Source organism: Protomyctophum bolini (genome assembly GCF_963924005.1).
Source record: "Protomyctophum bolini genome assembly, chromosome: 21".
In the NCBI taxonomy this organism is placed as follows: domain Eukaryota; kingdom Metazoa; phylum Chordata; class Actinopteri; order Myctophiformes; family Myctophidae; genus Protomyctophum; species Protomyctophum bolini.
The window spans coordinates 19,117,432-19,132,415 of record NC_137882.1 but is presented as its reverse complement, the minus strand read 5'-3'; the positions used below and the strand labels follow the sequence as shown (position 1 = coordinate 19,132,415).

At 45.8% G+C, this 14,984-nt stretch overlaps 1 protein-coding gene across 1 annotated transcript in view; it reads right to left on the bottom strand.

The window, feature by feature from the left end:
- The window catches only part of odad2 (outer dynein arm docking complex subunit 2), a gene marked incomplete at its 5' end in the record, with an annotated part of 82,510 nt that overhangs the window by 46,390 nt on the left and 21,136 nt on the right, over positions 1-14,984 (bottom strand). The window contains 6 exons of the mRNA XM_080793777.1: positions 1,372-1,486; positions 4,887-4,948; positions 5,255-5,435; positions 12,662-12,816; positions 13,008-13,118; positions 14,261-14,506. Coding sequence (XP_080649903.1) covers positions 1,372-1,486; positions 4,887-4,948; positions 5,255-5,435; positions 12,662-12,816; positions 13,008-13,118; positions 14,261-14,506 — 870 coding nt within the window. The remainder of the gene's footprint in view (positions 1-1,371; positions 1,487-4,886; positions 4,949-5,254; positions 5,436-12,661; positions 12,817-13,007; positions 13,119-14,260; positions 14,507-14,984) is intronic.

Sequence of the window (14,984 nt, the reverse complement as noted above, 5' to 3'; positions counted from 1 at the left end):
CATGTACATGCATTTCCCTCAGAATTGGCACGATGACGTCCAGACAAACATTGTCAAACTTTGTTAGTGTTCAATAGTGTGGTCCGCCGTCCTCCGGTGCCTCCCATATGGTTGCCATACATCATTTTTCGCCACACTTCTGGGGCGGAGAAATTCCAGCCACCAGTGAAAAAGGCTCCAATCCCGAGACACCTGCCTGGGCCAAATATATCTGTTTAAACTTAACCAGATTGTCCCCACTGACAAGCTGTTTACCTTAATCACGGCGATAATCTAATAGAACATACGTTGCGTTTGTATTTGGAAATTATACAAGCTCTCTGGGGATCAAAGGCCCACTGACATCTGACTGAAATGAGAGCTGATTGACACCAGCGCTGTGTAATGCTAGGCCACACGCTGGGAAAGGTGGGGCCATGCGACGGGAGACTTTGAGGGGGCATAGCAGAAGGCAGAGTATCAAAGGGAATATGTGATAATATTACACAGGAACACCAACCCAACATCTGTTTTTCTATTAGCAGCTTTCATCTAGGCTCCTCGAACAGTTGTTCTATTTAAAATGACAAAAACTTAAGATGATTATTACTTCCTGTGTAGACATGCTGCATACGGCCGATGACAGCGGTATTTAGGAGGACACGATGACCTTTTTAATCTTTTTTTGCGAGCGCCTGTTTTTCTGTGTGCTTAGCGGCGGCTTGCATCCTGCGGCGGGGTTAAAGGAGAGGCCGTCTGTCACCCAGTGTGCTGTGATGCGAAGCTGCTGCCTGCTTTGTGTTCCTCTGTACACGGTAAAATCCTCAGTTATAGGGTTAGGTTAGTTATCTCAGAGTGTACAAATACCACCAAATAGACCCACAGGCGTAAGGGTCCAATTGGTTCCATTTGTATACTCTCCCTTAACAGTTGATGATTTTAGTGTGTTTAAGGAGGTTTTTCTTCAGCTGAGGAATCAGAAGCCGTGCAACAGGATATTACTCTGAATCTCTCTCTTCCCCCAGTGCCTGCTTCCTTGACACGAGTGTGCCAAGGACTAAGGAGGCATCTCTGCTTCGTATTAGCCCCAGGGTTCATGTAAGCCCTCCACCGACACAACTCTGCCCCTGTGAAACCCTCTCAGTAGCAAGGCTGTAGAGGTTGCAGGCTTTGGAGACAAGAGCGCCGATATAAGCATGGCTTTCTCTTGGGGCGAGTACAAACCTGCCCACATGATCCTTGAAGTGACAGGAACTGCTGCAGACTCATTTAATTTACAGTGCACACGTGTGCCCGCGTCACTTGCACAGACAGAGGAGAAAATTTAACTATAGAAGACAGATGTGCTTGGAGTTGCAGACGAGTGAAAAGTGCCCGGCGTTTCACTTGTACCTTTGCATTCTCGATGCACGGACAAATGGCCCATGCAGCGCTGGCCTGCACATCTGCATTGGGGTTCTTCAACAAGGACCAGAGCAGACGTACTCCATCCAGGCTGTCAATGATCCTGGAACCAGAAATGGAGAGACAGCGGGAGGGGAGTGGAGAGGAGGGAGATTAAAGAAAAGTAATGAACACGTAAAACCATAAGAATGACTTGACCGCGAGCCCACGGCGTTAGAACACAGCCATTACTCTGACACTACCAATCAAACACTCAGGACAGTCAGTCAGTGTTCAACCGTTATTTCATTCTTTTCTCTTTGTGAGTGTGCCTATTATCACGGCCATTTCTTCTCAAGTGTTCTTTGACCATATCGGCATGCTTGAGTGCAGGCCTTGAACAGCCGTTACTGAGCCGGATCAAAGGAGCCATCCATTTAAAACATGGGCTTTCCATCACAGCCCGCCTTGATCCCTGTAGGCTGCAGTTCTCCTCTGCTATAGCCCTGAAGCTCACCCACTGTCGGCCCAGTCCAGCGATGCCAGGGGCCACAGGTTTACATGGTGTACGTGTGTGTGTGTGTGTGTGTGTGTGTGTGTGTGTGTGTGTGCGCGCATGTGTACTAGTCCATACATGCATTTATATTTAGTAACTGAGACAAACTCATACTGTATAGTATACCATGGTGGTGGGCTTGTTTTTCAACCCGGGCAAAAGAAGAAGAAAAAAAAAGAAAGAGAGAGAGAGAGAGTGGGGACCTCTCTCCAAATCAAACAGAGCAAGAGACAGGTCTCTCTATATTTCATTGGTTCCGAGCGTAGTTTACTCAAGCGCGAGCAGTATTTCATGCTCGCATACATGACTGTAGTCGGGGGGCTGCAGTCGGGAGTCTGGGAACCCAAAAAGAATTACGCCACAGTACGCCCGTTGTCTGGTATAAATAACATGTAACGTGTTCCCCATGTGTGCTTCCACCAACAAGGCCGACATTGAATGCTGTCATAATTGCTTAAACACTCCCTAATCACGGTATCTCCGTGACTGGCAACGAGCGAGCACTCGGCGGAGACGTGACGTCCCCCACACGCGCACGTGCGCACACGCACACACGCCATCTGTCTTCCGTTTGCGCATAAATCAGTCTGAGGGCTGTGGGGGTGGGGGGTCTGGTTGTGAGGGGGTGTCATAACACAAGGTTCCAGTCCGCAGAGGCCTCTTAAAACCAGCCGGCGAAAAACAGAAACAAAATACAAGCCGCCAAAATACAAGCCGCCAAAATACTATACGAGGCCGCCAAAATACTGTACAGGCCCTCCGTCCCTCCCAAAGAAGCAGGTATGAAACCCATTAAGAGGATGAAGATGCAGCTGACAGTGATGGATTGGCGAGGGGAGACCGCAGAACCCCGGAGGCATTCAGCGATGCATGTTCCTCTCTGTGTAGCTACACGGGCATTTGTCTGTCTAAGGAAACGCTACGTTATTAAATTGCGCTGGTCTTACCGGTCGAGGAAAAGAAAACAAACATTGTTTTATTTGTGTAATTTTTTTTCCCATTTCCTCCCCAATGTTGGAGTTGCCAAACCGCCCCAAGTCTACAGCGGTCCCTGTCACCCCCTCACTGTTGGTCTTGGGAAGGGTGTAGACAACCACATGAATCCTTCTTTACACATGATGTCGCCAGCCACTTCTTTTTACCTGACGGCAAGGACCTGTAGGAAGGACTCACTAGTGCAGCGAACGGAAACAGAGTTTTACACAGATTTGTCCGCTGGCGAAAGCTGAAGTAATCATGTTTTCGGGTAGTCCGTCTGTCCGTATTCTGTAATGTACAGTACAACCGTCTGTCCCAACCTTGTGAACACAATACTTCCTGCTTCAAATTTGGCAAAAACACCCACTGACTCATGAGATGAACTGAATGAATTTGGTGGACAAAGCTCAAATGGCCTCCACGGGCAAAAGCCGTGGCTGGAGAGGCAAATTTTCACTTCTTCTTATATAAATCCAACATCCTGCTTAATAGGTTTATATGTCAATCCCAATGTCCACCCTAAGGCCTAAGCCCTGAACCATCACAGACTTAATTGATGTCACCTGGTAAGTGCGTGAGTGCATGGGAGAGGCAATAAGAGCTTGCCTAAAACTACAATTGATGCCTTCTGTAAAGTCTGCACTACATTATATGAGCATGAACAGAGATGTAAACTGCAACTAATTGGCAGGAGCATGCAGCCGCCATGCAGTCTTTTTCTGCAGCGGGGGTGGACAGTTGTGCAATGCAAGCCAACGCTTTTGCTGGCATACTGTACTTACATACTGTCAGGTGGTGCGTTGAGATTGGAATTTTGTCACTGTTGTAGCAGCACAACACATATGCAAACATTGTCATCATCGTTTGTTGGCAAACTAAACGACTCAATCGAAAAAGCAAAAATGACAACACTGGACCCGGGCAGGAAACAATCAAATGTGAGTTATGTTAATTGCTTAGCAAATGACTGTACACGTTCATGTCTCAAAATAAGCCCTTTGCCACAAGATGCCGAAAAAGCCCCTGTGGAAGTCGCAACTTTCTGTCCACAGCTAAGTGTAAACGCCTAAAGATTACAAGGCCTTGGCCTAAATATACATGTCGTGAGAAAACATGGGGAACACGACTGCGGAATGATCAGGCTGACTGTAAAACACTTCTCTTTGTTGAAGCTGAATCTCCCGCAGTTAGTGGCTGAGACAGCCTTATTTTGTCCAAACACGCTGGACTTTTTTTTATTGCACCCCTGCGGTTCCACTCCCCCCACAAGCGCGTTACTCTGACACACACAATAGTGTTAACGGCCAGCTCAGAGCGTGCACTCAGACGCGCAAGCATCGACTTGTGTCCAGTGTTAATTAAGGAGGGTCCCGGAGTCCATAACAACCCCATAAAAAACAATTAGATTCAGATGGGGACGGTGCAGTGTTGTGCAGTGCTTGCGGCCGCGCGAGAGGAGGAACATGGACTGGAGTGTAATGTTCGCTGTGCTTTTTCCAGCACACGAGGTCTTGGACGGGGCCTTAAGTTATGCTCCCCTGACCACCTCCGTCCCTGACAATGACCGCGGAGCTACAGTAAAACACTGGGGCTCCAACCACAAGCATATTCATTCGCAGCAGGTACAATAAACAAAACCTTTAAAATCTGTCATTATGCCGAGGATGAAAGAGGACCCTACCTGTGTAATTACACACTAAAATAACTGTTTTAACCGTTTTAATTTTATAATATTGGGATGTGGTGACTTAAATGGTACCATCTTTGATCTGGGAAATTATGTCACTGTCCTGTCATAACACATGATCCTGTTACACAGACAGGACTATATGTTTGGACCTAGTTCAGTAATGTTCTAGGTAAGCCGCCGGTCATCTATTAAAGAATTACTTGGGAAAACACTGCTGTGTGTGTTCATACGAGTGTGTGGCAGAGAGAGAGCAGTGTAACCTTCGCCTAGCTCTGTATGTTTGAAGGGAGAGATACTCACGCCATGTTCTCCATCTCTGTGGCACAGGCGCCCACCGCTTTCGTCACATTCACAAGCAGTGCCTTGATGATATGAACAATGGAAGAGAGAGAGAGAGAGAGAGAGAGAGAGAGAGAGAGAGAGACAAAACAAACAATAAGCCAAAAGGTTTTCAGATAGATGTTCAAGTGTATGTGTGTGTGCGCGCCTGTGCATTCGAGCGTGCGTGCGCGTGTGTGTGTGTGTGTGTGTGTGTGTGTATGTGTGTGAGAGAAAGAGAGTTAAATGTTTTACTTTCTGTTTGTGTCATGTTGTTGTGATGTTTTAATTTCTTGTATGTGCACTGTACCATTACATAAACAAATAAAGTAGCAAAGTAAAATCCTTGCCTGGTTGGTTCCAGTGAGCAGGTTGACCAAAGGCCGGATGCCTCTACACTGGCGGATGGTGTCTCGGTTGGCAGGAACCTGGGCACACTCCCCCAGAGCGCCGACCACGTTGACCAGCACCTCTTCAGGCTGATCTGTGAGCAGAGCAACCAGCTTCTCCAGGGCTTTGTACTCCTGAAACCTTAAGGAGAGGGGGTGTCAGTACCTGAAACCTTAAGGAGAGGGGGTGTCAGTGATTCAGAACCTTAAGGAGAGGGGGTGTCAGTGATTCAAACCTTAAGGAGAGGGGGTGTCAGTGATTCAGAACCTTAAGGAGAGGGGGTGTCAGTGATTCAAACCTTAAGGAGAGGGGGTGTCAGTGATTCAGAACCTTAAGGAGAGGGGGTGTCAGTACCTGAAACCTTAAGGAGAGGGGGTGTCAGTGATTCAGAACCTTAAAGGAGAATTCCATACTAAAAGGCTTTCTTACCTTTCTTTGTAGTTGTTACGTCCCCATCAAAGAGGTCCAGGTGTTATTTTGTGCAAAAGCTCCTTATTGGCTATTTCCCCTACCATAAGCCCTAAATGAATTGCATTGAATTGAATGGGATGTATGGGGTGTTGTGCTAATTCGCTTATTTCCATCGAAATAAGTAGTAAAGTGTGCCGCTTGGGTTATTATTTACATTATGAAGAGAGGATATATACAAAGAAATTATAATTTTGAGCGATGGAAATAAGCAAATTAGCACAACACCCCATACATCCCATTCAATTCAATGCAATTCATTTAGGGCTTATGGTAGGGGAAATAGCCAATAAGGAGCTTTTGCACAAAATAACACCTGGACCTCTTTGATGGGGACGTAACAACTACAAAGAAAGGTAAGAAAGCCTTTTAGTATGGAATTCTCCTTTAAGGAGAGGGGGTGTCAGTGATTCAAACCTTAAGGAGAGGGGGTGTCAGTGATTCAAAACCTTAAGGAGAGGGGGTGTCAGTGATTCAAACCTTAAGGAGAGGGGGTGTCAGTGATTCAGAACCTTAAGGAGAGGGGGTGTCAGTGATTCAGAACCTTAAGGAGAGGGGGTGTCAGTGATTCAGAACCTTAAGGAGAGGGGGTGTCAGTGATTCAGAACCTTAAGGAGAGGGGGTGTCAGTGATTCAGAACCTTAAGGAGAGGGGGTGTCAGTGATTCAGAACCTTAAGGAGAGGGGGTGTCAGTGATTCAGAACCTTAAGGAGAGGGGGTGTCAGTGATTCAGAACCTTAAGGAGAGGGGGTGTCAGTGATTCAGAACCTTAAGGAGAGGGGGTGTCAGTGATTCAGAACCTTAAGGAGAGGGGGTGTCAGTGATTCAGAACCTTAAGGAGAGGGGGTGTCAGTGATTCAGAACCTTAAGGAGAGGGGGTGTCAGTGATTCAGAACCTTAAGGAGAGGGGGTGTCAGTGATTCAGAACCTTAAGGAGAGGGGGTGTCAGTGATTCAGAACCTTAAGGAGAGGGGGTGTCAGTGATTCAGAACCTTAAGGAGAGGGGGTGTCAGTGAGTCAGCCTTTATAGAGTAACATCATCATCAAACCCGGAAGTTATGCAGGAACGCCTACTGAGTGGCAAAAACTGCTTCTCGGCCTTGACAGCCCATTCATCCAAACAGAAAAGTTGTACTGCATTAAACGACGTTAAACAATATTAAACAGACTTTGTCACTCACTTTGCCACTCGATTTATGCAAGTGCATACCCTCTATACTCTCACAAGTCAAGTTGTGGCAATGTCAGTTCTGGACTAGACCTTCCCAAGACCACCTGTGTGGGTTATTTGGTCTAGAAATAATTTGTGTAGGTATCGTTTATTTTGATGGAGAGGTCTGTGAGAAAAATAAAGGGAATCTCCGCACACTCAGATCTGCGCACAATCAATGTATTTATTTAGTAAGCTTTCGGTCTACTGACCTTCTTCAGGCTGAAGAAGGTCAGTAGACCGAAAGCTTGCTAAATAAATACATTGATTGTGCGCAGATCTGAGTGTGCGGAGATTCCCTTTATTTTTCTCATGTTCCCTTTGTGGCTCCAGCACCTCTCTTAAGTTTTTTCAGCGGATGAGCGGTGGTTCTTTTTACATTTTTGATGGAGACGTCTGTCAAAATACTCTGGGTGGTTGGTGTTATACTGAAGACGAAGGATGGGCTGGGTGGAGGTGAACGCTCCATTTGTTTCGCTCTCAACTGAACAAAAAGCTGCTTTGCATGCATGACTTTTTAGTTTTTATATCTCCTAAGAACGAGGCAGGTGCGCCAACAGTGAGGCTTGTGAGCCCCGAGCAAAGCGGAGCCAGGCGACCAAGTGCCAGCACAGAGCGCCTGATGGCTTCGCATGTTGACAAGCCTGCCGTCCGAGTTGGCAAGCTGGGGTGGACAGCCCTCGTTTCCTTCTCAACTGCAAGTTTTTTACGACGTTTTACAACACTTAAAGATAAGGCGGGCGTTCCAAATGTTTGTCTTGTGGAATGTTGATATCTTTCCCCGAGTGTACTAGTAAAGTTGCAAATGTCCTGGTTTTTTTCCCCAACATATAATACAGATAATTCATAGGTTCTCTGACAAAGAATCAGTAAACAGCCACAAATGGTGCCATTTGGCCGCATGACACACAACAGCAACAGCAGCAGCAGCAGCAACAACAGTGTAGGAACTGGGTTGTGTAGGTCGTCGGCTGGCATTGGCACAGATCATTGACACAGTAGCAGAGAGGCAGTTTTCCCATGCGGCTCCTCGCAGCGCCCCCACATGTACTTTGCATGACCGAGGTTCAGCTGTGGCTTGGCAACGCACACTCTCTGTTTTGCTGCAATATTGCATTGTTTGCCAGCCCTATAAGAGCAGTAAACTACAGTAAACATTTAAGAGGGATATAGTGCGGTTGCAAAAGAAAAACCCCAACAAACCTCTGATGTACGGTTAGGTTCTACGGCGGCTTTTATTCACGGTTACGGTTGCTGGCAGGCCGGGTCCGTAGACCATTGTAGAAAGTGTCCAAGGTCATTTGGTTTCGGTCAGGGTCCGCTGAAACACAGCGTATTCTTGCAAGTGAAAACCCTGCTAATGAAGAGCATGTCTGCCAAAGTGAAATTCACAGAGGGAAAAAAAAGAGAAAACAATGGTTTTCCTATGCGGCCACCGAAGTGCCATCTGCATTGCACTATGGTAGAATTATCTTGTAATCTCGCACATAACTTTTGATAAATGAACGACTAAGTTATGTCTATTTTTCTAAAAGCCCAAATCCCAACCCGCTTAATTACGTGATGGCAGCAGTTGCCTCGAGCAGCCCGTCCTCCAAACACTGGGTCTCATACAATTGGAAGCTGTTATTAAAAGCCTCGGAAGACCCAAGAACCACAGTTTGGCTTTGCAGGAATTGGAGCGGCGCCTTTTTTTAATGATTGATTGTCTTCTTCTCTTTCTGCCATTCATCTGCTACTGTAACACTTTAACCCATTTAGACCTTGAGGCAGATTCTAAAAAAAATGTCTTCTAAATCCTAAAGGTTTTCAAAAAACCTACGTTTCTATGTCAGTGGTGGTCAACCTTTCCATGTCAAGGTCCACCATAATTATCCGTATTTGGCGGCGGACTCCCATCTGAAAATATGTAGTTCCAGGGACCCCCCAAAAGATTTGAGTTGAAATTTTCCGCTCTGAAAGAATATATATATATTCAAAGATTTGCGCCACATTTTCCCAATTTTTCAAAAATAGCAGATCTACAAGCTTGCCACGCTACAAGCTGCCATTTCTCAATAGCTAAAGTATAACATAATGCTTCAAACCCCAAAAGGGGTTCCCGTCCTGAATGAGTTAACTGATGGTGCAGAGAGCTAAAACGCTGCCCTCTATGCCAGCCAGTGTGTTTAGGAGAGCCCCGGGTGAATGAAAGGCATCATTTCAGGGACCCGGAGCAGAGAAAACGGGATTCGAAAACATTTCAAACCGACTCGTGCATTAGAGGTGACCTGCAGTGTATTAAACGCATCGAGTGATTCCAAAATGGCAGAACAGGGAATAACTCTGGAGTGAGCGAAGACAGAATTTAGACAGAATGTGAGGTAAGGAGATGTATCATTTGGATGTGTAATTATGGTCTGCTCATCATAGGGCTGGAACAGAGGTAAGACAGAGGGGTAGTGGCTAATTGGAAGCGAACCCCACAATCTTGACCCAAAACATTATTGTGCTGGCAAACAAGGCCGGTAAACTTGGCAGTCACGACTTTCCATTGCAAAGATATTCCCTCACTCTTTTGTTATAAGTCTTTATTTTTTTGTTTTGTTTTTACACTACTCGTGTGTGTCCCTAACGCCTTGATATATGGGTGCAAGAGGCCATATATCTATTCTACATTAAAATATGTACACAGTAAGCTTCTGATGACTCCAAGGTTGGCTTCTTTATAAAGGCCTTTCATTAAAGAATAACCTCTGCCCAGACTCCAAATCCTTTCTTTAATGCCGCAAGTCTAATGGACAACACAAGCTTCTGGGCCTTTAAACGATGGCCGCTTTAAACAAACACACTTCGGTTATGAATGTAATTATATTTCTGGCCATCAATCATCTCTCATTGTGATGCATCATTAATCAGTAAAATGGCTAACACATGCTGCTGCTGTTGCTGCTGCTAGCACAGTAGGTCTCTCCCCCTGCCCTATACTGTCCAGACCAGGCTGGAGATCACTCACACAGAAGCATGCAGGCTTTTGTTATGGGCCATGCACTGTGTTACAGTAATGTTGCTTCATGAAAAAAGAAAGGAAGAAAGAAAGAAAGAAATCTCCCCCTCTCCCGCTCATTACTACTGCAGTTTATTCCAAACTGATTTCCATCTCGGAATGCCACTCAGCCTGTGATTGATTCTGAAATGAGCGCACGCCCGGAACAGCCGCTCAAAGAGACCGAGTTACCATTAGCAGTCTTTCCCCCTTTCGACAGTAATGGCTTGGTCAAGCCATTCCAAGCCTTTGCATGACCTTGACATTTTTATAAGTTATTCAAATAACCCTGTGAGAGAAAGAAAAAACACACACAGTGTGTAGACTGGCGATATTTTAAGAAAATAAAGAACGTTTGCTGTACATCATGCTGGTTTGCCTCCTGCAGCGGCGGCCAAGGTTCACCTTCGTTCACACCCAGGTGCGAGTGGCGTCCAGAGAACTACAGCCTAAACTCAACAGCACGCAGGAAAGGAGCAGTTAAATGTGAACCGTCATGGCCCTTTGGCTTCTCCCAGCTAGGTGCCTCGTGAAGTATTACATTAGTCCTAATGATAGCAGGGCTATACCTTCTGAATACCCTCTGATGTTCGCAAATGAAGTGCCACCAATTGTGGTTTTACATGTGGTTAAAAGGTGCCATTATCATCATTCCGAGTGTTTATTATTACCGTTGCCTTTTTGCATAGCAACAATGTTATGAGTAATTACGCAGGGCACCAGGCCCATAATGGGAGCAAGTGTACGGAGGTGCCATATTACTCACATGGCCAGCTATAGCACACTTAACTTGTTTTATCGCCATGCCAAGCTGCACTCAGAAGGGTTCCCAAGTTGTTGCCATTTCTGTTGTTTTTCTGACGGCTTTAAAAAAATAACTTTGGTTCAGAAGTGGGCTGAACATATGAAAAGCTGTCTAGTATAGCCAGTGGCCCGTGGCCAGTGGCAGGGGCAGTGTGAGAGGTTCACTCCGCACCCAGACAACGGATGAAATGTGTAGAGTGCTGTTCACGGTGACATGAACCTCATTGAACTTGGCCTGTGAGGAGGAGATTCCTCCACCCGTTTTCAATGAGATGTTATTGTCATGCTTCTATAATGGGATCTTTACTAAATTGAATATGGCAACAGGCATCCATTTTACAGTTGGGGGGGACTTAAGTCTCTAAATGTAGGATATCACTCTGTCAGTTATGATATATGACGTGCTGAAAGATGTTTGTGAGAGCTACTGGCCTTTCTATTGTTATTTTTAGAATTCCACAGTAATTTGAATTATATAGCGTTCCCAACTCAGAAGCTAAACATTTCCACATAATCGTACCTCAACGTAAACCTATAAAACTCTCAAAACAATCTTATCGTAAAAAAAGTGATTAACGGACAGCGTGTTATCAGTTCGTTGGCTCCGTTGCGAAAAATAAGCCTTGGATTTATTGTGAGGTTGCCACGGTATTCATTTAATAGATGTGGGTTGTATTCTAGGTCTCCCGCCTCACACTGAATGAGAGAATAAGTTATGTTAAATCATTTTCTTTTCTTTTCATGGGAGCAGCACCACTGGAGAGGCAGAGGCCTGCCAGGGCACGGACTCAGGGCATTATTTATTTTAGAGGGAAAATTACTGACTTAAAAAATCATCTGACACGAACGCAAAAAACCCAAGGAGCGTTCCAGAAATGTCACTGCTGAGGGAACTGCGCTAAATGACACTTAAATAAACGTCTGTCATACATGATAAATGATTAAAGGCTCTGTCAGCGTGCCTTTTCTGACATTAGCAAATAGCTGTCGCGCGGCTGATCCTTCGAGTATGCTCGCTTTTGTTCAACACACTGACAGAGGACTGCCTCGACGAACACGTCACAGAAGACTATAAAATCAACACCTTTGCTTTGTCTGTTGTTAGCAGTGGAAAAGGGCGAATTCCATCGGCAGACAGTCACGTAAAAGATTAAAGCTAATAGAATCTGTGCAAAAAAATAAAAGACGTGTTAACATTAGCCAAATAATCGCTTCGAACAGACGCGACGTAAAGCGACAGGGACATATGACAACAGCGTGAGGGTGGAAAAAGTGAGATGACTAGCATGTGAACCAATGGGCGACCCCCATAAAAAAGCAGCACATGTGATGGTGATTGCACGGATATTCTAATACGCTCAAGGAGTCACCCGGTTTGCCTAGGGCTCCCGCTCTAACCGCAGCGAGTCAGCAAACATAATTTTCCAAACACGACGAACACATGCTAAATTGCTATTAACCCCCGCTTTTCAAAATTGAGGCTCATTAGATCGCCGCTCGCATGTAAGTGATTTGTCAACGTCAGGGTAATCCGTTACCGGCTAATTGCAAACACACAGACGTAGGCCTCGAAACACGGGGCTGTTCCATGATCAGCCCCATCACGCAAAACAAACAGCAGTAGCACACCAGCTATGGCCGTTTATTAACGCGTGCGAGCGTGAATGCATGTGCGAGACAAGAACATGTGTGTGCACCACATGTATGCAAGTGTATGCCAACCTGACTGACACGCATGTGTGTGTTTGTACATGCGTGCAAGTCAATGTGCGTGCGTATGCGAAGGTGTGCGTGTGCCCTCATGCGTGTCAGTGTGTTAATGAGAGGTAATAAGCTGAGACCCTGAGCAGAGAGGCGTACTTAGCCACGTTCTCCATGCTGATGGAACACTTCCAGATGGCTCCGGTGGTGGCAGCCAGCAGCAGCTTGTTGTCCCCCTGGCTCAGCAGGGACACCAGGGGCTGAAGGCCCTTGTAGCGACGCACCAGGTCACGGGTGAGCTTGTCCTCTGCACACTAAGAGGCCAAAACGAGAGAGATGTCGGGGTGTAAACGTCAGCTCACGCTACAATGTGCTTCCAATTAGAACACTTTGGAACAGGACTACATAACCAACCATTCGACTTTTTACACGACATAGTATTTGTATAGTCCTGGTCAAAATGCTGCACTGTCATCTATAGGGAATATTAGAGGAAAACAGTCACCTTAAAGATCGCACTGGCGCAGTGCATTTGAAGCTCTTGGTTTTCACAGCTGAGGTTTTTCACCAGGTCCTTGATCATGCCCTCCGTTTGAATGGCAATTCGGTAGCTTCTCTGTAAGAGAAAGACGAAAAATGTAATCCATATTACGGTATGCAGCCATCATAATAGGACTTCACTAATGTAAACACATGAACGGCTACTGTATTCAGGAAGGCTCTATGTAGATCTACAAGCTGACAACGCAACACGGTTTTTGGGTTGGCTATTTTTGCCAAAGAGATTTGTTGTAGTCTAGGGAGAAAAAAGCAACCCTAGGGGACTACTTCTAAATCTTGCATGTCGCCATAGCACTTTCTACTAATTTGAACAACAAACATTTACAAATAGTTCAAATAGCCAAGCTCCCAACGTGTCAATGTAGATGGGACATTTTCACCATTTTAAAATGTTTTTCGAAATAGTAAACAATGGGGTTTGGCAAAAGGGCCTTTCTGTGTGGAGTTTGCATGTTCTCCCCGTGTCCCCTAGGGTAGGTGCCCTCCCAAAAAACATGCAGTAATCCTGGTCTCTAAAAAGTCCTCCCCCTGGCCAGCCCATCAGGCGCCCCTGATGGAGGGGAAAGGAACTCGTTGGAATAACGTGTTCCTTCCACACGCAACGTCCAAAACGGGGAAAGTCCCCACTGTCAGGCGAATAGAAGCAGCTTGGACTCATCATGCATGAGGTCAGTCCGTTGCTCTCCCCAGGTCGGCAGAGGGAGTGTAGCGCCCAGGATTACATTAGTTAATTGCCACTGGGTGAAAAAAAATTGTGGGATACATTTTTATTTTTCTAACCCATTCTGTACGGGAACCCCTTTTGGTGTTTTAAACATTGTGTTTAGCTATTGAAAAATAGCAGACCTACAAGCTCTTAGCGCGGCACTAAAACATAGTGAAAATGTGGGGCAAATCTTTGACTATATAAATTCTTTCAGAGCGAACGTTTTTAACTCAAATCTTTGCTTCTGGGGCATGCCGGAACCACATATTTTCAGATGGGGGTCCGCGGCCAAATACAGATAATTCCGAGAACCACTGAGATAGAAACATAGGTTTTTCAGAAAACTGTTAGGATTTACAAGACATTTCTTCTTATTATTCTTATTATTTTTTTTTAATCGGCCTCAGGTCTAAATGTGTTAAATAAAACAATTCCGACCGCATGTCGCCAATGCCATACCACCACATACACGCCCCCACACAGACGCCCACCTCTGAAGCACACTCCTGCAGCGTGCCCACCACGGGGATGAGCATGTTGTGGTGGGGGGACTTGAGCAGGCGCGCCAGCAGAGGGATGCCCCCGGCCCGGCGGATGGCCTCCTTGTTCCGGGTGCTCTTGCTGCAGCTCCACAGCGCCAGCGCTCCGCAGCGGGCCACCTCCATGTCCTTCTCCTGCTCGCCGCTCAGCGCCGCGCTGCCCGGGGCGCCGCCGGGGACGCAGTCCAGCAGCTCCACCTGATATACAGTGGTGGAGCAAGAAGAGCGCTCAAATGTTTTACTTAACTTGAAATACTCTCCGTTACATGTAAAGGTTTATACGTTCATATATGTATTGGCATCAAAGTGTACTTAAAGTGCCAAAAGTAAAAGTACTCCTCATACAGAAATGTCCCATTTCAAATGTCAAAAAAATCGTAAAAGAAATGGCAGATCTAGAAGCTCACAATGCAGCACGTTGTGAGCTTGTAGATCTACTATTTTCAAATGGCCGAAATGTATAGGGCGTGTGGTAAATATATGTTTTGTAATAATAATGAAGTTTCCAAATAATTGTAGTGGAGTAAAAGTACAATATTTTCCTCTGAAATGTAGTGGAGTAGAAGTAAAAGTACTAAATACTCCAGCAAAGTAGACGTACCTCTAAATTTAACTAGTACTACCAGTACTACCACCACTGCCCCTGAAGAACCCAAGACATTCGGACATGGACCGA